Source organism: Macroventuria anomochaeta, assembly GCF_010093625.1.
Source record: "Macroventuria anomochaeta strain CBS 525.71 unplaced genomic scaffold BU25scaffold_49, whole genome shotgun sequence".
Lineage (NCBI taxonomy): Eukaryota > Fungi > Ascomycota > Dothideomycetes > Pleosporales > Didymellaceae > Macroventuria > Macroventuria anomochaeta.
In genome coordinates this window covers 141,686-162,567 of record NW_022985410.1, presented here as the reverse complement: position 1 = coordinate 162,567, position 20,882 = coordinate 141,686, and the positions used below count along the sequence as shown (strand labels likewise).

General features: G+C 52.0%; 7 protein-coding genes across 7 annotated transcripts in view; 1 reads left to right on the top strand and 6 right to left on the bottom strand.

Annotated features, from left to right (window-relative positions):
* Positions 1–2,929, bottom strand: part of BU25DRAFT_452376 (uncharacterized protein) — a gene marked incomplete at its 3' end in the record, with an annotated part of 4,513 nt that extends 1,584 nt beyond the window's left edge. The window contains exons 1-3 of the mRNA XM_033709798.1: positions 2,886–2,929; positions 475–2,832; positions 37–413 (exon numbers count right to left, since the gene is read on the bottom strand). Coding sequence (XP_033556182.1) covers positions 37–413; positions 475–2,733 — 2,636 coding nt within the window. The 5' untranslated portion in view covers positions 2,734–2,832; positions 2,886–2,929. The remainder of the gene's footprint in view (positions 1–36; positions 414–474; positions 2,833–2,885) is intronic.
* An 859-nt stretch (positions 2,930–3,788) lies between these two features.
* Positions 3,789–4,773, bottom strand: BU25DRAFT_415669 (thioredoxin-domain-containing protein). The gene is made up of 2 exons (XM_033707586.1): positions 4,436–4,773; positions 3,789–4,350 (listed from the first exon to the last, which is right to left on the bottom strand). The coding sequence occupies exons 1-2, from the start codon at positions 4,663–4,665 to the stop codon at positions 4,002–4,004; spliced, it is 579 nt and encodes a 192-aa protein (XP_033556181.1). The 5' UTR covers positions 4,666–4,773; the 3' UTR covers positions 3,789–4,001.
* A 1,913-nt stretch (positions 4,774–6,686) lies between these two features.
* Positions 6,687–8,414, top strand: BU25DRAFT_415668 (uncharacterized protein). The gene is made up of 2 exons (XM_033707585.1): positions 6,687–7,431; positions 7,484–8,414. Exons 1-2 carry the CDS (start codon positions 6,981–6,983, stop codon positions 8,248–8,250), a joined length of 1,218 nt encoding a protein of 405 aa, XP_033556180.1. The 5' UTR covers positions 6,687–6,980; the 3' UTR covers positions 8,251–8,414.
* Positions 8,415–8,483: 69 nt separating this feature from the next.
* On the bottom strand, positions 8,484–11,578 carry BU25DRAFT_452373 (uncharacterized protein; the record flags this gene model as incomplete). The annotated part of the gene is made up of 3 exons (XM_033709797.1): positions 8,484–11,047; positions 11,236–11,486; positions 11,530–11,578. 3 exons carry the CDS (start codon positions 11,576–11,578, stop codon positions 8,558–8,560), a joined length of 2,790 nt encoding a protein of 929 aa, XP_033556179.1. The 3' UTR covers positions 8,484–8,557.
* Positions 11,579–12,169: 591 nt separating this feature from the next.
* Positions 12,170–13,531, bottom strand: BU25DRAFT_353321 (isocitrate dehydrogenase mitochondrial precursor; the record flags this gene model as incomplete). Its single annotated transcript, XM_033703450.1, has 3 exons — positions 12,170–12,594; positions 12,644–13,143; positions 13,197–13,531. The coding sequence occupies 3 exons, from the start codon at positions 13,529–13,531 to the stop codon at positions 12,170–12,172; spliced, it is 1,260 nt and encodes a 419-aa protein (XP_033556178.1).
* A 4,711-nt stretch (positions 13,532–18,242) lies between these two features.
* BU25DRAFT_435186 (uncharacterized protein) lies at positions 18,243–19,467 on the bottom strand (the record flags this gene model as incomplete). The annotated part of the gene is made up of 5 exons (XM_033708900.1): positions 18,243–18,386; positions 18,445–18,782; positions 18,834–18,970; positions 19,045–19,414; positions 19,455–19,467. 5 exons carry the CDS (start codon positions 19,465–19,467, stop codon positions 18,243–18,245), a joined length of 1,002 nt encoding a protein of 333 aa, XP_033556177.1.
* A 585-nt stretch (positions 19,468–20,052) lies between these two features.
* BU25DRAFT_435185 (P-loop containing nucleoside triphosphate hydrolase protein) lies at positions 20,053–20,793 on the bottom strand (the record flags this gene model as incomplete). Its single annotated transcript, XM_033708899.1, has 2 exons — positions 20,053–20,608; positions 20,726–20,793. The coding sequence occupies 2 exons, from the start codon at positions 20,791–20,793 to the stop codon at positions 20,053–20,055; spliced, it is 624 nt and encodes a 207-aa protein (XP_033556176.1).
* Between the last annotated feature and the right edge of the window lie 89 nt (positions 20,794–20,882).

The following is a 20,882-nucleotide window of genomic DNA, read 5'->3' as shown; positions in this document are numbered from 1 at the left end:
GCTAGCTTGCTTGAGTCGTGCGAGAAGGCTACAGACTCGACATAATCGCTATGGCCCTTGAGCGTCTGCAGACACGCTCCGCTGCTCGCATCCCAAATCTTGACGGTCTTGTCGTGTGACGCTGACGCCAGCTTGCTCGAGTTGTGCGAGAAGGCTACAGATTTGCACCAATTGCTATGGCCCTCGAGCGTCTGCAGACAAGCACTCCAGCCAGCGCTTGTCCTTGGCCTGATGGCGATTTCGTTCGGCTCTTCGTGCTTGAACAACTGTCTGATCACGCTCCCCGTCGGACTAAACAACAGCGCCGATGCATATGTTTGCAGAGGATAGTTCTCGATTACTCCTTTGTGATACATGATGAACCGGCTGGCATCTTGAACAAGCTTAGCAAGCTCATTATCGTCATTTAGATCCTGAGAGAGTCAACATATGCATAATTACACAGTACAGGCATATTGTTTGTGCATGCTATACCTTGACCAGAGAGCATAGTTTTGCCATTAAAACTACACCGTTTCCCATGCTTCTGCACAGACTGAGCCCTTCTAGCCAGTACAGATATTTCTGCTTTATAAACTCATTAACGGCGCCTGTGACTTCCAAGTCACCACTATCGTCTGCCCAGGACTCAAGCTTCGAGTTGTACAGATGATCAATCCAGTAGACGCACAAGTAGCGTGAGGCTGCAAGCGGGTCTGGCTTCGGCGGTTGAACGTCTTCGATAGCGGTTCCTAACGCTTCCAGGCCATACATGTCCCTTTGCAACGTTCTTGACAGAAGGGCAAGCGACCTCGAGAAGATCACGTGATGCGTAGATTTAACTCCCTGCGGAAAAATTTCGTTATACGCTTTCGCAAAGAGAAAGTCTTGCGCGGACTGGTGCACAAAGTAGACGATGTCTCCTCGCAGACAGAGGAACGATCCACAAAGGCCGATGATCTCCCGCACCTCTGCTTCGTCGGCTATGTCTTCGAGCGGCTCAGCAAGGGCCACTAGCTCCTCCAGCGTGACTGGTCGATACACGAGCGCGGCTAAAGCCAGCAACTGCTTGCAAAGTTCAGCATCATCTGACACGCTGATCTGCTGCATCATCCGCTCGTACAGCGCATTCAGGCCTGGCGGGAAGGTGTCCAGCTTCTTTAGAACGTTCCGTCTTGCCGTCGTTTGAAGGTCCTGACACACTAAAGCTACCCAGAGGAAAGTGCCGTCTGCATTGGCAGTCAGTCGCTTCAACACCGCGTCTTGCGTCTGCTGGTCGTACTTCCTCTGGTGTGCCAGTTGGAACACCTTGTGCTGGATGAAGACGCTGACGGCAGCCGATACAGACTCCGCGTTCAGCTCAAGGCTCAGTCTGACCATGTTGCCAGCTTGCTCCAGCTGTACTTCAATCTCAGGCCAGTTGCGGCTAGACACAATCCACTTGACACGGGAAGACGCAGAAGTCTGCTTCGCGATGAAGTGAAGCAGTTTCGGCAGATCAGTGACACACTCGTCTAGTGCATCAATGATCAAGTATGTAGCTCTTAGCTGTGGGTCACGTATCACGTCCGCGAAGATCTCTGTCAACGCTACCCAGGCATTCGCATCCTCAAACAAGGCCTTGCCTGCGTGATCGTGCTTCTTGCGGACATGCGATACAAGGGCCGGTTGCTGGCTCACGAGCATGTACAACAGCCCTCGGAGCACAGCTGCAGCATTGTTGATGCGCGAGTCGGTCGCTTGGCAGAAGAAGTATGCCAGAAGGGCCGTCTTGGGCAGTGAGCGATGCAGCTCATCTATGATGCCGCAGAGCAGCATCGTCTTTCCCTTGCCAGGGTCGCCTTTAACCCATAGCAGTCGGCTGCGCGGGTCCCGCTGCCACTGCCGGAAAGTGGTGTCGTCGAGCACCCAACGGTAGGAGCCAGCTAGGAGTCCGCCTTTGGTCTCCTCGATGCGCTTCTTGTCGTCACGCGGGTCAGTGTGGCGCGCATCTTGAACGCATCTTTCTAGCTTGTTGATCTCATCCATCAGACGTTTGAACGCTCTCGCCGCCCCCTCGCCATATATCGGCGCTAGCTCGACATCGAAAATGCCCAGCAGCGAATACGCTCTGTCCTCCTCACGTTTAGTCTCCCGGGCTTCTTTCCAGCGCAATCGTTCGTTGACCAGGAAGTTAGATAGAGGCGCCCCTTCCAGCGCAAGCGTCTGAATACCCGTGATCTCGTGAACCATTTGTGCAAGTGATATCTTGTCACCAAGCTTCGTCCATTCTTGCGAGAAGAACTCGACGGAGCCAGGTGCGAGAAGCTCTTGGAGCGTCCAACCGCGCGTAAACCATTTGCTCTGCCGGAACTGTGAGTCCCATTGCGACAGTTCCGCTTCTTTGTTGGCTCCATGACACAAGGACGCCGACACGTCTGACAGGTAGACATAGCAGCGTGCTGCGTTATGGTACCAGCGAAACATGGACTGTATGGCTAGCGAGTGCTCAGCCTTGTTTGCCTTGTCGATGCAGCAGGTGTCAATCCAAAAATGATGTAAGCCGTCGCGCTTTGCCTGCTCTCCGCAGAGCTCAATCTTCTTGTAGCCAGGCTTGTCCTTGCCAGCATTCTTTGCTAGGTCTTCGAAGGTGACCTCCTCCGCCTCCGCTCCCCATGTATGAGACAGGATTGCGTAAGGAGGAATTGCGTCTTCGTCAACCACGTTAGCGGTGATACTGAGCTCTCCATCTTCTCGGTACTCTAAGAGCCGCATCGAGATGCGCAGATGTGTGGTAAGTGCATGCAATAGCGGCGAGGTTCGCAGAAACTTGAGGCTGCAGTCTAGGAGCGAGATAGTGCTGCCGACGTTTCCCTGTTACGTTCAAGGTCAGCATGTGAACACGAAGGCAAAAGGCTGTACATCACCTAGAGATCCTGTTGGGAAGGAGCAACTCGCTGTTGTGTTGCGAGGCGAAGCTGATGTTGTTTGCCATGTTCCTGTTGGGGTAAGGATGGTTGGAAGTGGCCTGAAACGGGGCAGGCGCGAGCAGGCGCAAGGCTGAACAGCAGCCAAACTGGTGGGTGCCTGAGCGGAGGAGAGCCGACCCGCCCCCTATCTGAGAAGTGGAGAAAGGGCACGTGGCTGTGAAGCCAGCCTGCGCCACAGTTCGTCGGGGCAGACGATTTGCTTTAGGTATAGCGATCGTTTCAGTACAATAACTTACGACAACATCTCAGCACGCTAATGCAGATCAGCTGACCCTAGCGCATCCCACCTGCCGAGTCGCTTTTTGCAATCTTCCCTCTTGATCGGCGAAACTGCCGGACGGCAGACTTCTTTAGTCAAAAGAGCTTCTAGGGCCCAGGGATACAATCTTCTTTTACTTTGTCTACTCTCAGACCCTCCGACCCGCACAAGGATTCCTCAGATCGCAAATAGACAGGGGGGTATTGACGAATGGTCGATTAACGGCGTTGATAAAACAATCGACAGCAAGGCCAACATTGCGAAAATCTGCGCCGGAAGCTAATAAACTGGTAGAGAGTTGGCCTAAGAACTTTACATGTCCATCGCAGGTCTGTAAATGTGCGTGCAAGCGATGGTGAAGGTCCGGAGTGCGAACCTGTCCCGGGACACCGTGCGTCCCGGCTCGCCTGAATTGCTACACGTGAGACATCTTTCCTGAAGCAGTTTGCTTGACGCTCCTAAGAGGCATTGAGGTAGTCAAGAATTAGTTCTAATGTCTCCCGCAACAAATCAGGAACATAGTGTGAGTACCCTCTCTTCCCTGAGGTGCTTCAGGCCAGGACCTATATTGAGGACGGGCGTCCAACTAGAAAGTAAGCTGTTACCAAACCAACGGAAAGAACGAAACGTGAGGATAGCCACTTTGTCGTGTTAACATATTCTCGGCACATGGATTGCGCCTGATACCTGAACGCCGTGCAAATATGTTTATGCCAACGCGAAATTCATGCAGACCACCCCGTAACGCTAGACTCTGCCCATGGATTTCGTTTCTGCCTCGTGCTCCCCGACCCCTACCTCCTTGACCTAACGTTGTACGGGCTCTCCTGAGCCGCCTTGAACGAATCGAAAGCAAACAAACTCACAAGATACAGCGCCAAGAACCGTATCGCCATATCCGCGAACCCGCCGTTTCCTGTCATTAGCCTCTGCAGCCCCGCAAAGGCCCCTTCGCCCACGGTCTGGCTAGGCTGGCTTGAGCTTCCTAATGTCCTGCCCTTCGATGCGAATGCTGCAGAACCTGCACCACCGGCTCCTGTGTCGTTTGCGGCTTTGCGTACAGCGGCTGTGAGGGCGGAGGGGTTGGCGCCGCGGATCGTTTCGATAACGGACTTCGATTTGATTACGAGGAATGTTGGCATACTGCGCTCTTGTTAGACCCAGTCCTCAAATCGTAACGATCCCTCTTTTCTATTCCCTCTCCTCTTGTAGAAATGGGTATACGTACGCAGAGACCCCATACTTCCTCGCAACTTCCTGCTGTGCATCTACATCGACCTTCACGAACTGCAGTTTCCCAGGCCTTGTCTCCTTCTCGGCTAATGTCTGAAACACGGGAGCAATCGCTTTACAAGGTCCGCACCAATCCGCGTAGAAATCGACGATTGTGTAGGTTGAGGAGTTGAGGAGCGTTTCGAAGTGGGAGGCGCTGGTTACAGGGATGATTTTGCCCGGCATTTTGGCGGTTGAGGTGTGTTTGTTTGCGAGGTGATAATACGAGCCACTGTGTGTGTAGTCGATATCGAACTGTTTGCGCTGTGGTGGTGTAGCTTTTGGCGATGACGGTGAAGGTGGGATGCGGAGGACAGCTTGTAAGGATGTTGCGATGAAGGGCAAAGTGGTACGTGCATACAGGAAAATCGCCGATTGGTTACCAGCCAACGGTTGCTACGGTACAGATTTACTATCCTCCCAAAGCCTGGGAGAACCATATCTCACCTTGAATTCGCAAGGGACTCTTGTTGCTATCGTCAATGTGCTACAGGGACAAGTGTACAAGAGCGCAACGAGTTTCTTTGACTGGTATGCTTATACGCTTCCACCTGCCACCTTGAGTTAATACCTGAAAGTGAACAGTTGTTTGAGCATAGGATAGAAAACCGAAACAAGACTTGGTACTCTTTGAGGTGATTGCTGGTGAGAACGGACTTAGTGATGAAGAGCTGATGAGGAAACACTATCTTCGTCAGCTAGCAAAAGAAGGCACACAGAAGGAAGGTTCAGCATCATGCAAGGGAGTTTCGCGGAAAGCAGCCAAGTGGTTTCTCCACTTAGGTCTGGTGAAAATCAGCTTTCGCATGTTCTGAAGATGGTGCGTTACGACCAGCGAGGTTATGTTCGCAAGGCACAAGCAGAGACTATGTCTAATTGGCTGAGAGCTTGCGGTAAGAGTCTGGCCGCATTGGGTATACTGTTTGCTCGGCTACTGCAACACCGTCGCCTAACATGATGTCCTAGAAGAGGAAAGCCTTGCACTCTACAACTGTTCGCCGCTTGCTACTGCCTCGGGTAAAGATTGCACTGACCCATCCCCAACTAGATTGGAGATGGAAGGTGCTACGCTGTGACAAGCTTATCGTTGTGCCACGAGCGAAAACACCGCAGCGCGCCGAAGTGTGTGATCGCCATGTCGCTCGATTACTGCATCGATGCATATTCTAAAGCTGCTTGACGAAGAATCCAAAAGAGTTTTTTTTACATCGCACAACACTGAACTGCAATTCACCATTATAGTGGGTAGCCCCAAAAGATGAGCCCTGCACTGCTTCAAATCTAGAAGGTAACATAGGACGTCGACGTTTAAAGGTCTCTGCCATGATCCAAAGCAAAATGCCACTTCGACCCCATTTAGATACAGTGCAAGTCAGGCTAACTTATCGGACCATGCACAGGCTTGGCAGAACCACACTCCATGTACAATGTATGGCTTAACCCAGCCAGCCCGAGCTTCAGAAGCCGGAGTGAGGATACTGCAACCATGTGCCGTGGCGTTTATAACGGTCCAACAGAGTGTCACCGCTCAAGCTTCACAAAGACCTTGACCATCAAGATTCGTCCAGGGAAGGAACATACTGAGGCTGCGAGTCGTTGACGAATGAGCAATTTACTGCAAGTCAAATACTGACTAAGAAGCCTTTGTACATGCAATAGTGGGGAGGTCTGCATCCACAGTCTCACAAGGCTGATTCTCCAATGTCGCTGCCTAAGCGAGCGCCTGCGATGCACCCTTATTGGTCAAGCGAAGACGACGATAATTGTAACGGCATTCTAGACACGGGCCTCCCCGTCTCTGAAATCTGAAGCTGTGGTCGATTGAAAGAGGAAAGGGTAAAAGTAATGACAGGGGGCAGCATTGGTGGCATAGACAGCCCTAAAACGCCCAGATCTTGGTTCCACGCTTGCACAGGCGGCACATTGGCGGGCCCTCGGAACAGCAAGCTCGACGCTAATCAAAACTATCTATAGACCCCTTTGACATCACAGAAATCCCAACATCGCAACAAATGTCTCCACCCCTGAGATTGAGCGCCCGAGGAGTGGAAGCGATTAGCATGCGCGTAGGCTGTCACTGACTCAACAGAGACGGAGTTCAGCGGGATCCAAGCTTAATCACAAGTCTGAGCCACGTCTTGGAACGTGGCCCATTGGTAGGCTTCGTCCGGCCTGAAATGTGACACGACATTGACAAACTAAGTACGAAACTATGGAGTAGTGAAGCCTGCGATTTTTCTTCTTTGTTCTTAGCACGGCCGCCTTATGTCACGCAGACCAGAGACCAGGTTTGATATGGACGATTGCTCGATCATAGAAGCACGCTACCCGCTCATTCTTGTCCCAACATACTATTTTCGAGCTGTTAATTCGTCGTACGCTTAGTCTACCCGTAAGCTCCATGCTGACGACGCCCCTCGAACTTAACAGCCTTTGCTGACGTCCTTTGAATGCCTTCCTTACCTTCTTTTCGTTTGCTCATTCTCACTTTCTTTAACAAAATGCCTGGCCCTGTGTTTTCCACACATCGCATCGCGGCCCTTGGTGTCTTTCTCTTCTTCATTTCTGTCTCTATCTATTCGGCAGCGAGTATACACCATGGCAACAACCCGGTGCAGCAGATCAAGGACACAGCTAGCAGCGCTGCGAACATGTTCAAGCACGAAAAGCCCAGAATAAGCGACTCCTTTCTCAACCTTTATGAATCGATACGAACAAATGTCTCTGCACCAATATACAAAGATCCTTCTGGACAAGAGTACAAGATCAACCAGCATGGACCGTGGTGGAAAACGCCGCTGAGGAATGAGATCCTCATCGTCGATATCGACACCCGAGTACCCGACGGCGACAACGAGCTATGGAACAACAGACGCATGGACTGGCAAAACATGAATGCCGAAAAGGACGGCGGTATGGTCTCCGCCTCGTTCATGAACCACTTTCTCTACTGTAAGCACCCCAAGCATCCCCAAACACTCTTGTCCAGAACTAACTTCCATAGCCCAAATCCACGGCTACGACTACCGCTTCTTCAACGCGCACGAAATGGAATCCGCCGGATACCACAACACTTGGGTAAAACCGCACGTCCTTTCTGAGCTCCTCGAATCCTACCGCTTCGTCGTCTTCATCGACGCCGACGCAACGATCCAACACCTCGAGCTGCCGATCGAATGGCTATTCAACCGCTGGGGCATCACGCCCTCAACCTCAGTCGCGATGCCGCTCGACACGCGGCAGATTCTCAACGGCGACGAGAACGCGTCCAATGACAGCAAGGGCAAACTCGCGCTGAATACTGGTGTGGTTATTGCGCAGGCGCTGCCGTATACATTTGAGATGATGACGGCGTGGAAGGAGTGTCCGAATGAGAAACAATACCCTGGGTGTGGGAACTGGAAGCAGAATTGGAGTCACGAGCAAAAAGCGTTTTCGGAGTACATTCGCTGGGATTACAACCCGAGCGGGAATGAGATCGTCGAAATTCCATGCGATGATGCAATGGGATACCCTGGCATCAACAAGCATGCCCACATTTTGAGCAAGTGCGCGGGTCTGTTCCTCAGACACCACACCATTGATAAGGCCATGACGAAGCAGAGTACCGAGGAGGCGATGCTGCAGGCTATGGCGGATCTGATGCATAAAATGCTGCAGCAAAACAAGGAGAAATTCTGGATCAAGGAAGGGGAGAGGAAAGAGAAGAAGACGGAGAGGATGGGTGGAAACGAGCCCGTTATTCCAGGGACATTGGAGCCTGCCACATAAAAGGCTGTGTTGTTCGGTGATTACATATTGTTCCTTTTGATAAGCATTTGAGCGGCGGCGTTTCTAGATTTGTTGATTGATTGATTGGTTTAACGTCCTATCTGAGTCTAAGACTATGGAAGACGACCTAGATTTGTTGAATTGTAATGACATTTCGATACTCCGTGGGTTGTCTACTTTTGCTTTTGTTATGTATGTGCTACCGTATTTCCTTCAATTCTTTTTTGGTTCGTGACATTGTAATCGTACATGCAATCGGTGGTTTCTCAGTAGATCATCATAACCATCCCCTCACTCTCATCCCAGCTCATAACCACCCACCCCTCCTTCTATCCTCCTCAATCTTCCTATCAATCGCTCGATCCAGCGCACTCTGAATTTCCTTACTCGGTGTGCGCAGCGCATTTAGATCCTCCTCCAATCCATCATTCCGACCCATCCCAGCCGTCCTCTGAATAACCGGAGTTCTAGCCGGGTGCGGTGTCCTCAGCTTTGCTGCGTGAGACGGAGCTGCGTGGGACAGAGGGGGCGCTATCTTCGGCTTGGTTGCGGGAGTGGCGGGTAACACCGTAAGGCGGGTTTTCGAGGGTGATTTGACGGGTGAGGAGAGACGCGTTGGGTTGCCGGGGGGCGTGTAGGATTGCGCAGTGCCTGAGTCTGCTTTTGTGTCTTTCGTATTCTTTGGCTCTGGCGTCACCACCTTTCTCTTGCCCATGCCCCTGACAGCAGGTTTGTTTGATGCTTTTGTGGACTTGGAGCGCACGGGTATCTTCTGCACGGCATTCTTGCGGTCCTCAGAATTCCATGAGGATATGTGGTCCGCGATCACTTCGGCACTTACTATCCTCTGTTTCTGCAGACCCGATGTAGCTGCAGGCGCAGGTGGTGCTGCGCGTTTGGGGTGGGCAGCGGCACGAAGAGCTGCGGACTTTGTCGTGCGGACCGTAGGCTGGGGTTTCTTCAACTCCTGCGTTGTGGTAGTGGCTTTGGGTCCTTGCGACGTTGACGCCGCTATGCCAGGACGTGAAGTCGTAGGTCCGGTTTGTGTACTCGAAGATGTGGCAGCGGCGCTACGCAGCTTCGCCCGCTCGCGTGGTGAGTCGATTTGTGCAGCAATGGTCTCTAGAACTTTGGCTGAACCTACGATCATGGATTTGGGTCTCGGTTTGCGTGCTGCGGTGTTGAGCGGTCTCCTCGGCCCAGCCTCTGTGCTGCTCACTTCATTTGACTTGGCTGGACCTACCATGGAGACAGGCCTCGCCGCTTTCCTCGCATTACTTTTGCTGTGGTCCCTGGCGGACGCACCCGGGCTTGCGGCTGCTACAGTGGGTGACATTGGTGTTGCATGGTTTGTGCCGTTCGTCTGGAAGCTGAAATCTTGCCCAAGTGATCGCTTCAGAGACTCTTGCACTTTGTACATGTCTTCCTGTATAGAAAAGCGGAGACGAGTAGGCGTGCCAAAGCTCTTCGATCTGTTCGGAAGACCTGGTCTGGAGGACGTTGAGGGAAACGCGAACGATGATGATGTCGCAGTGCTTGGGCGTGAGGAAACGACAGGTGATGCAACTGCGGTCGGATACTTGCGAAATTGGGCGAGAGGATCCTCTTTTCGCATCGCGTGCCCTTCCTTTGATGCCATCTGCGCAGTCGTCGTAGCTCCTACAACAGCTGAAGTACCCGACGCTGACCCGTTCTCCCTTTTCGCAGCACTTCTCAAATCCAACGCCGAGATCGGCAACCTCAACGTCTCTGTCTTCGACATTGCAGCGGGACTGCTTTTGCCATCGCCGTCGCCATCGACCTTCCCCTTGCGCACGACATGCGGACTCCTCAGGCCAAGTCTCTCTGACATCTTGCGCAGCGGCGTTGGCATAGACTCCAGACCGCCGGTCGTGGGCAGCATCTGAACTTTCGAGCTCTTGTTGCGAAGGCCGGCCATCAGATGGCCGATGTTCGATGGTGTGGAAGCGGCGGACGCCTTTTGTAGGTCGAGTGCAGGTGCAGTCTGTTGTTGGTCTGGTGGCATAACCGGATTCTGCATCGTCGATGGCGTCATTGTTGATGGAGGTGGTGCTGAAGGTTCGGCAGATCTGGACGAGTCCTGGGTGATGGCAGGCGCAACAGCGTGTTCGGTCGCAGCTTCTGTCGTAGTGCCGTTTTGTGCGCTTTCACTTCCGCTGTGTTCGCTTGGCTGTGGCTCACGCTTCAGCATGCTCTGCCACGAGCGATCTTTCGATGGACTGATCCTCACTGCAGTTCCCGTCTTCTCCACGTCCCCCTTCTCTTGATCGCCCCTGCCGAACTTCGTAGCCTTCTTCATCGGCGTCCCAAACAGATTCTTCCTCAGAATGTCCTTGACTCTCCCCCCGCCAGGGGTCTCGCCGCCCTTCACCTCACTCTTCTTCTCTTTCAGGGGACTCGGTGACTGTCCACCGAACGTCCTTCCATCTGGTGTCGCAGCCCTCCTAGGCGTAATCTTCTTCTTCGGTATCTCCATAGAAAAATAAAACCCATTCTGCCCAACCTCAAGCATCTGCTTCGACGTATGGCCTCTTTTTGGGCTCTTACTGGGCGTTCGTGGCGGTGTGGACAGTGTGCCAGGACTCATAGTGACCTCCTCCAAGAAGCGCTTGTGCAGTGGTGTACTCTTACTTTTGGGTGTTGCTGGACTGGTTGTTTCTTTCGTCAAATCGCGTTTGCGTGGCGGAGTAACAACAAAAGGGTCCTTATTCTCGTTCTCGATTTCGCTGGTACCGAATGTGGTTCTTGTCTCGGTAGACAGGGTCATCCTTGGCGGCTACGCGACGTGTCAGTGAAAGACACGGTCATGTGATTTTGCATCTCCAGTTGGTTTGAGATGATAAGTGGAGCGCTTGCGTGGGAACTGGATGGACTGGTGATGATCGGGCCCCAACCGGCGGGCGATGTGGAGATGGTACGGCTGTGCTAATTTCGTGTGGATTGAGGGATGATGTAGGAACTTACTTTTTGCTGCCGACTTTGTAAAGGTCCAAATTTAGGATTGGGTTGGAAGGGTTGTAGATGGGCATTTGCGGTGTTGTTAATTCCAAGGTTATGTTGAGCAGGCGGACCCTGCATATGAGACGGTACGGTTGTGGCGCGTTGCTGTTTCTCAGGGCCCAAAACAATTGATAGACGAGACAGGAACAAGACAAAAAACGACTGAATGATTAACCCAAAGATCTGAGTGGAAAGGAAGAGGACAGAAGAAAAATCTGACAACACATGTTTCCGAAACAACATGTGTAACAAACAAACCGCAATTACTACGTCTTTCCATGCACGCAAGCGTGCTGCTGTGAGACATAGCGACAGCCGATGCACGAGCCTAGAAGAACATCGAGAAAATTAAAAAAAAAAACGCCGAACTTCGACGACTAGACATCACGGAAGGAGGTGAAATGCTTGAATGAAAGCGTGAATGCAGTGTGTCATTTCAGACGCGCCGGTTGGTGCTTTTAACGCACTGCTGGGTTGCAGAGCACCAATGCGGGCCACAGAATTGTGGAAAAAAGTATGTCGTGCGCGAAGCTCTGTTTGATAAGAGTAATTGTAGGTGTGCCTCAAACTGCGACTGCGGTCATCAGCTGTTGCGGACCGGTCTTACTTCTGCGGCCGGACGAAGCGTTGACGAAGTCAAACTTGTAATGTAAGCGATGTCGGCATCGAACCGGTAGCAATCTGCACACAAAGATCAAAGTAGATGATGAAAAGCTGGACAAGAAGATGGTACAAGAGGGACAGCATTTTGAGTGTTTTTGATCTCGCTGTATTCATGCTGCTTCCCTGGATAGAGTAAGCCAAAATTCCATCTACAGGTATCTAGGTATGCCGATATCTACCAGCTAGTTCAAAATCGCTCAACATGCTCTTCATTTTCCTTGCCTTCGCGCTTGATTTACAACTTCTCCTTCAAGCTGGTCTTCAGCCTCCTCTCAACGGCATCAAGGTACTCGTTCGTTGTGACCCAGCTGCCCCTGTCCTTCTTTCCGCACGCAAGTGCAAGATCCTTGGTCATGATGCCATCAACGTCGACGGTATCGATGCAGGCCTTCTCGAGCTGCTCGGCGAAGACGACGAGCTCGGGGGTGTTATCGAGCTCACCACGCTTGGAGAGACCCTGTGTCCAGGCGTAGATGGAGGCGATGGGGTTGGTGGAGGTCTCGTTGCCTTTCTGGTGCTCGCGGTAGTGGCGAGTGACGGTGCCGTGGGCGGCCTCGGCCTCGAAGGTCTTGCCGTCGGGGGTGATGAGAACGGAGGTCATGAGACCGAGAGAGCCGAAACCTTGGGCAACGATGTCGGACTGGACGTCACCGTCGTAGTCTGGTGTGTGTAAGCAGATGTCGTGTTCAAGCAAGAGGGTCGAACTTACTCTTCATGGCGATGATGTAGCCACCCTCGCTCTTGATCATCTGGGCGACCATGTCGTCGATCAGACGGTGCTCGTACCAGATGCCGGCAGCCTCGAAGTCCTTCTTGTACTGGTTGTCGTAGATCTCCTGGAAGACGTCCTTGAACTTGCCGTCGTAGGCCTTCAGGATAGTGTTCTTGGTGCTCATGTACAGAGGCAGCTTCTTGTCGAGCGCAAGCTTCATGGAAGCGTGTGCGAAGCCGGAGATGGACTCGGTAGTGTTGTACTGGGTCTGGGCGACACCTCCGCCAGCAGGGAAGTCGTAGACCTTAATGGTCTGGGGCTCGCCGCCCTTGGGGGTGAAGACCATCTCGAGAGTGCCCTCGCCCTCAATGACGCGGTCCTTGGCGCGGTACTGGTCACCGAAGGCGTGACGGCCGATGATGATGGGCTGCTTCCAGCTGGGTACGAGACGGGGAATACGGGGAATGACAATGGGAGCACGGAAGACGGTTCCACCGCTGCAGACTCCAATTAGCTATCTGTTCACCGATTGTGGTTGTACGAAGCTTACAGGTGGTTGCGGATGGTGCCGTTAGGCGAGAGCCACATCTTCTTGAGCTTGAACTCCTCGACACGCTGCTCATCGGGGGTGATGGTCGCGCACTTGACACCGACCGAGTACTTCTTGATGGCCTCGGCGGCATCGAGAGTGACCTGGTCGTTAGTCTCGTCACGGTACTCGAGACCGAGGTCGTAGTACTTGAGGTCAATGTCGAGGTAGGGGTGGATGAACTTGTCCTTGATGGTCTGCCAGATGATGCGAGTCATCTCGTCACCATCAAGCTCGACCACAGGGTTCACCACCTTGATCTTCTTAATGCCCGAGGCAGGGGTAGAGGACGCCATCCTGAGCTGCTGGTCGAATTGCTGTCTGGTGAGGAAAGCTGCAGATGCTGCGGGAGTGCCTGTGGTGGTTCGTCGCGCGTTCGAGAACAGAGCCGATTTCGCACAAGTCTGGCTCGCAATGGCACGAGTCGCAAAGCTGCGGGACGGGAGGCGTGTGAGGCTGGTAGCGGTGCGAAGGGCAGCTGAAGCTGAAGGAGAGGGCCTCATGGCGGATAGCGGTGGTAGTAGTATCTATAACCTCGGTGGTGAGAGTCTCGACGAGAATCGCCAAAGGGTCGTCCTGCGCTTGCCGGCCGCGGTAGCGTCTTTCCACCCTGCGATGCTCGGAATGATAGGCGGAAGATAGGTGGGGAGCTGTCAGTAGAGAACGCGGGCGGGCCAAAGCTCTCCCGAGGTTCGCAGACGTCTGGCTCGCGGCGCCATAAAGCCCTTTAAGCCGGTGTAGAATGCCGAGCTACAGCGGCCGCGTCCGCAAGCAGCAAGTGAGTTGTCGGGCGAGCGGCTCAGGTCATACCCAGGGAGCGCATGAATGTGTGCGGGCGCAGAAAAACCGCCTGCAGAAGTGCCGTGTCGTGCATTGTGTCGCGTTGATTGACATCACGCGCCTCGATCCTGCGAGTGGAGGTGGGAGGGCGGGGAGGGACGTGCTGACAGCTGCACGACATCAACAGCCAGCAATGGTGGCGTTGAGTGCAGCAATTGGGCTGAACAGCAAGGCAAATTGCCTATATCCAGCATCTCAACGACGGGCGATGCGTGTTGTACTTATGTATGCCTCAGCTGCCCTGCGTCCGCATCCCCTCTCACAAGCCATGCGGGCAGTCGGAGCCGAGTGCCTTGAAAGCACCATTGGCTGCCAACCAGATGGAGATCAATCTTCATATGGCTTCATGTTGGTTTGCCCATGTGAGTATGGCTGCCGTGTATTGTTGATGTGTTCCGATTTCTGCCGTATGGAGTGAGAGGTGCGAGTCCAAAATGCCTCGGCATGTGAGTAGTGTTACCGTGCCCGTGCACTCAACGCGCCTGTTCGGTCAACGCGCACCCCACCATAGTAACAATCTCAACTTGCACCCACCATAACACAACGCCACCATGACCGTTAAAGAAGCCCTTACAGAACTTGAACAAGCAGATGAAGATGAAGATATCTCCTATACAAAATTGGCTGAAAAACACGGTTGTTGGCGATCAACGTTGACACGCCAGCAACAGGGCATTCATGCATCGCGTGCAGACGAAGGACTCAACAGGCGTGCCATGCACCCACGCAATGAGGCAGAGCTTGTAGCTTACATTAAAGGCCTCACTGAGCGACACCTCATGCCTACAAGGCAAATGATCAAGAATTTGGCAGCCCCAATACTTGGTTATGAGCCTGGCGACAGCTGGGTTACACGCTTTCTCAAACGCAACTCTGACACGCTCATCACGGCATGGACCACGCCTATGGAAACGGGACGTCACAAGGCTGATTCTGGTACAAAGTACAGCCTTTACTTTGAACTTCTGCACCGCAAAATGCAGGAATACAATGTAGAACCTGAGCACACATACAATATGGATGAGAAGGGCTTTGCGATTGGAGTCACTGGCAAAAGCAAAAGAACCTTTGACAAGAAGTTGTATGGCAAGAAGCAGTTCCAGCAGAGCTTACACGACAACAACAGAGAGTGGGTGACACTGTTGGCTACAGTCTGTGCCGATGGTACAGTCCTTCCCCCAGGCATTATCTTTGCAGCAACTAGCCGTGCAGTTCAAGCATCATGGGTGAAGGATATTGACCCAGAACAACACTCTGTGCACTTCACGACCTCGCCAAATGGATGGACAAACAATGATTTGGGGTTGACTTGGCTGGAACAGATATTTGAGCGCTACACCAAGCCCAAAGCTCGAAGAAAGTGGAGGTTACTCATCATTGATGGCCATGGGAGCCATGTAACAAAGGACTTCTTGGACTACTATGATAGCCACAAGATCCTAGTCATGGTGTTTCCACCACATGCTACACATACTCTGCAGCCGTTGGATGTAGTTTGCTTCAAGCCTTTGGCTCAGAACTACACTACAGAGCTTGATCTTCGCAATCAGAAGTCCCAAGGCAAGGCCCCTATGAAGAAAGGCGACTTTTTCAACCTATTCTGGGCTGCCTGGACCAAAACTTTCACCAAGTCGTTGGTGTTGAAGTCCTTCTCTGCCACTGGAATATGGCCACAGAACAGCAACGTTATACTCAGCCGCTTCACAGTTGAGAAGCCTACAACACCAGAACCTCAAGTGATTCAAACAAACAGCTCTGGAGAACCTGTGTGGCTCAAGGCCAAGTCTCTGCTTCGGTCTATAGTCAAAGATCCAAGTTCTGCAGAGGCACAGCAGATGGAGCAACACCTTCACCATCTCCATGTGCAGAACCAGCTACTTCAACATGAACTGGATGGCACCTTGGAGGCTCTTGGCGAGAAGAAGAAGGGGAAGGATAAACAGAAGGTTCTTCCATTATATGCGCACAATATTGAGTGGCATGGGGGTGCCAAATGGTGGAGTCCTCAATCAAAGAAGGAAGCCGATGCTCGTGATGCTGCATTTGAGGCTTATCAACACCAATTAGAGGCAGAGAAAGTCACCAGGCGTCAGAGAATAGAGAACAATCGCATACTGAAGCAGCAAGAGGAGGAGGCAAAGCGTGTGCGGCGTGCAGTAGAGAAGAGAGAGCGTGACAGGCAGCGTGTGCAGGAGCGTACTGCAATTGATGCTCGCAAGGAGCAAAGACGCAAGGATAAGGAAGCTCGCAATGCTCAAACAACCATACAGTTGCCTAAAACAGGCAAGCGTAAAGCTTCAAAGTCTTTGGCAAAGCCCCAGAAGAAGCAGCGTAGTGGCGCGGCTGCCTGTAGAGGTATTGTTGAGCCGGAGCCTGCATCTGCACCTCGCACCCACACTACCCGCAGTGGCCGAACAGCCACTCTATATAATTAATTTGTATAGAGAAAGTTTGTTGCATAGATCTATAGAGCACTCCACTAGAATATCTTGTGAAAATAGCTTTTGTGTGTAGCTCTACAGCTTCATTTTTGCAAAGTGGTGATGTTGATGATGGCTGCGCGTTGACCGAACAGGCGCGTTGAGTGCACGGGCACAGTACTAGTTGAAGATGGCTCGGGGTATCTCACGACGTGCGAGAGATGTCGTGGTGGACGACAGAGCTCAAGTCTTGAAGGAGCAGATGTGGAAAGAGTCTGAAGACATTTACGTAACATGACGAAATGGAAACTTTTGCAGGCAGGAGCATTTGAGCAGCTCGTTCTGTCCTTGATACCAGAGATACACCAAAAACAGTCACCATGAACATTGTGCAACGGCCTCGGCCCAGAAAAAGCCGTATCAGTCTCGATCTCTATCCTTGAGTGTGGTGTCTATAACTGGTCCTAGTCCTGCTTAATATATACTGTCTATAGCTTAGCGTGCAGTGAGTGTACCTCTACCACCTTCACCACCTCGTCCTCAATTGCTTTCGCATCATCACGCTGCGGCTTCCTGTTTTGGGCCCGAGGATTCGAGAGATGCATAACAATGCACGGGTTCTGAGATGCAGTGTCAGCCTGGAAAACCTGCACTTTGTCGATGAACATATTGTCCAGAATATTCTTATGTGTAACAAGCAGATATGCAAACCCTGGGACGTTGGGAGTACCTGGTACATGAACGTTAACTATGAGAAAAATTAATGTGTAGGGCAGGTACTTGGTGTACCTATGATGGCTCGCGCCTCGAACCACTGCCGCTCGCAAATGTGGCCATGCCACGGACTCAATTCCCAGCCTTTAGCGTCCAAGGCACGATGAATGACGCTCTTTGTTTCAGTGTTGCTGATGTCCACTAAGACAAAGAAGCAAAGATTCGCAATGTCAAGGCCCTCCTTACGAGTCATTGAGTTCCAGCCAATCCAAGCAACGTCCGAAAATCGACTGAGCGCAAGCATCTGGTCTTTAGACACGGGCAGTTCGCGGTCCTTGGTAGCGTGATTCGGCAAAAGTCTGTTTAGATCCATAATGACTCCATCCTTGGGTTGATGGCGGATGAGTGTGAAGCCCCTGTTGCTCGATAGTCCTTGCCATCGACATCGTAACACTGCTCATCGACGCTGCCAGCTGCCGGATCAAAGCTACGGTGGTAGATAAAGATCAGCATGTTCTTTCCGCCTTCGTACATGTCGGAGTACTCGGGGACCCCGTGATCAACGAATCCCTCACCAATATACCATGTAGTGTAAAAGTTGTGGAACTTTTCGTCGACCCTATCCGGAGGGAACAGGTTCCAACCCCAGGATTGAAGATCATCAAGACTACGGTATGGGCTTCTGGCGTTTTTCTCGTTGCGGACCGTACACAGGTCCTACGTCGGCATCTTTGGCTCGCATGGCCCATGAAAGCGTGCAGCCTTTGTATCAAGCCGACAAGTGTGTATCGTGGCACATGTCCGGATGAATCTTGAGCACTCACTTGAATAGCCAACTGCCACATGCACCGACCGCCAACGCAAGCAATAGGAGATGTTGAACCCTCATGGTCGTGTTGGATCGAGAAGTCTTGCTTAATTGAGTGACGAGGTGTATTTGAGCGGAGTATAGTTTGGTTGCGCACGGTCTTCGCGTATCGCTACGTCACCTCGATATGGAGGTGAAAGCATCTCAACGTTTCACAGCCCTTTTTCACATAGCAGCTTTGCTTACATACAAAGCGCCAACAACCACAACAACCAGTATCGGGCTGATGATGTACGAGGTAGCCAAAATCTTTGCGATCTTCCTCTCGTCTTCAACACCAGCATCGCTGACCTGGACCATGGTGATCAGCTTCATGGCAGGCGGCCCCGTCGGCATAAGCATTATCGCGAATTAGAGCATTGGGTACCGATTCAAGGGCGCTGGAGTGCTTTACGATGGCGTAGATGACGCCGCTACTGATAATGGGCCACATAATGAAGCGTATCATCAGGATGAAAGCCGTCGTAGCAAGAGGAGTGCTTGCCCGTGCAGTTGAGCCATCGCTCTGCTTTAAGTCCTTGTATAAGGTGTACAACGAGATGCCGGCAAAAATGAAAGGTAAGGGAACGAGCAATCTCCCGATGTTCTTCCAACTTTCTGTGAGCCAGGCAGTGAAGACAGCGCCATTGTAGGTACTGCTGAAGAAAGCACGATGGAGAACAGGTGTCATGCCGATAAGCACACCCAGCAAAGTACCGAGCAAGGCTGCATTGAGGAAGTCGTAGAAGAACAAAAGCCACTACTGTGTGCATGCACTGGGATTGCTCCAATGGAGCTGCGGGATGTAGCGAGGGCGACGCTTTACGGTCGTGAACTTGGGCTTTGATGGAAAGAGGGTGATATTGGTCACGCTTTTGCGACGTTCTCGATTTGGTTGACTTGAAGATAGTAACCTGATCTGCTTGGATGGTTCCTCAGCATTGTTGCCGTTCTCTAATCGTGGTTTGTTGATTGAGTCCTCGGAGACCTCGGCTCATTCTCCTCTTCTCCGTCGATCGTCAAATTATCATCTGATTCAGGCACATGCTCAGTGTCAATTAGCCGTGGGCCCACGACAAACGCCAAACAGCTGCTGACTGTCGCGAAAACGAAGAAGTAGCTCTTTGCCCTTCCGACTAGCTCACACGTCCTCTCATCAGCCACCAGCAGTTTGGAGAGAATGCCAATTTGTTCCAAGCTTTGGATGAGCAGCAACGGATAACTCGCAGTGTTGTTGAACATGATCGCTGCAGTAGTCCAATCCGGCAGGCCAAATGCTAAAAGTGCGAAGACGCCAATCAAGAAGTCAACAAAGTAGCAGATGAAAGCCCACAGGAGGTTGATAACGATTGGCAGAGCTAGGATGTTGCTCGGATCCAATCTGGATCAAGAGCAAACCCGGTAGGAACATCTTAACGCATATTTTGCTAACTGCTTTGCCATTGCTCGCATTGATGGAACCCAACCGTGCTGTTATAGTAAGAGACGACCAACAATACGGACAGAGACGCTTAAACCGCCGCAATGAAGGAAGCGAGAGAGCTGTTGAGTACCGTCGTGATGTCGACAAACCTCAAAATGGGTTCAATCGATGTCATATACTCACAATAGAAGCCGAAATATTTCCGGGTGGGGAGAGCTTTAAGGCAATCATGCGCTTCAAGGCCCTGTATACGTGTTCCTTCTTCCAGACAAGTTCTGCAATCCGGAGGCTGAAGCACGTTATCTATTGATCAATCTCCGCTTTATCTGATTGTCTCAGCATGCTGATAGAGCGCATGTCGAGATATCAGAATGCACAAATTGTGCGTAGACGGCTGATCTGCATGTGCCGATTTGCAGAAAAGCGATCTAGGGATCTCGCAAGGCCTGTATGCTACGTCATAATGCACATGTCCTTGGAACCGGACATTGTATGCAGCATGGCAGCATATCTGCCGTGCGATTGGAGGCAAAAGCTTGCGTGGCGGCTGTGTGAGACGCTGCCCACGGATCGTTACATGACGACACACTCGGAGAGCACGCCTCCACTCTTCGCTCCATCTGCGGTTGTCGTCTTTGCGCAAGTCTTGGCGACGTCTTGCAGAACCTCACGGCACAGCTCGCCCGTCAGAGCGCTGCATTCAGCGTAGTGATCGCACAACATCCGCTGCGCGGTTTGCACGCCCTCGTGAGGCATGACGCTTGGCCCTCTGCCTTTCTTGTCTTCGCCGACTTCTTGTAGTGTCCATTGCTTACGCAAGTCACGCTTCAGACCCAGGACCATGACCGGAAGGTTCTCGTCGTAGTTGAAGTGACCATTCACGATGGGGAGCCACGTCTTGGTGAGCGATTCAAGGGAGGCGCGCGAAGTTATGTCATAGCAGAGTATCACGAATTGTGGACGTAGCAGCGTATAGTTTTCAGGACTTTTGGTATCGTAAAAGCGGAGCTTGTAGGGTCGTCCGTAGAGCGAAATATCGAATTCGAATGGTTGATCCGTGTCGCGAAGCGTTGGAAGCGCATACGGTGGAAGGTCGTTATTGTGTGGCTGTACACCAAGGCTGAGACGTCTGCTATCACGTTAGCTCTCAGTAATATGCAGTGTAATTTCAGAAATCTTTGTGAGAGCCTGTGACGCGCCTTGGACGGTGATAAGACTTCTGTATGTATGTGAAGGTAGCACTCACGACAAGAACGTGGACTTGCCGCATTCGGCGTCACCAAGAAGGAGCACAGTAACTTGTGGAGTGTCCATGATTAGGTTCAGTAGCGCCGCAGGAGCGCTTGGGTGTTGGGAACTACATCGTCGTTTGTGAGAGTACGATACCACGGCGATAACGGCGA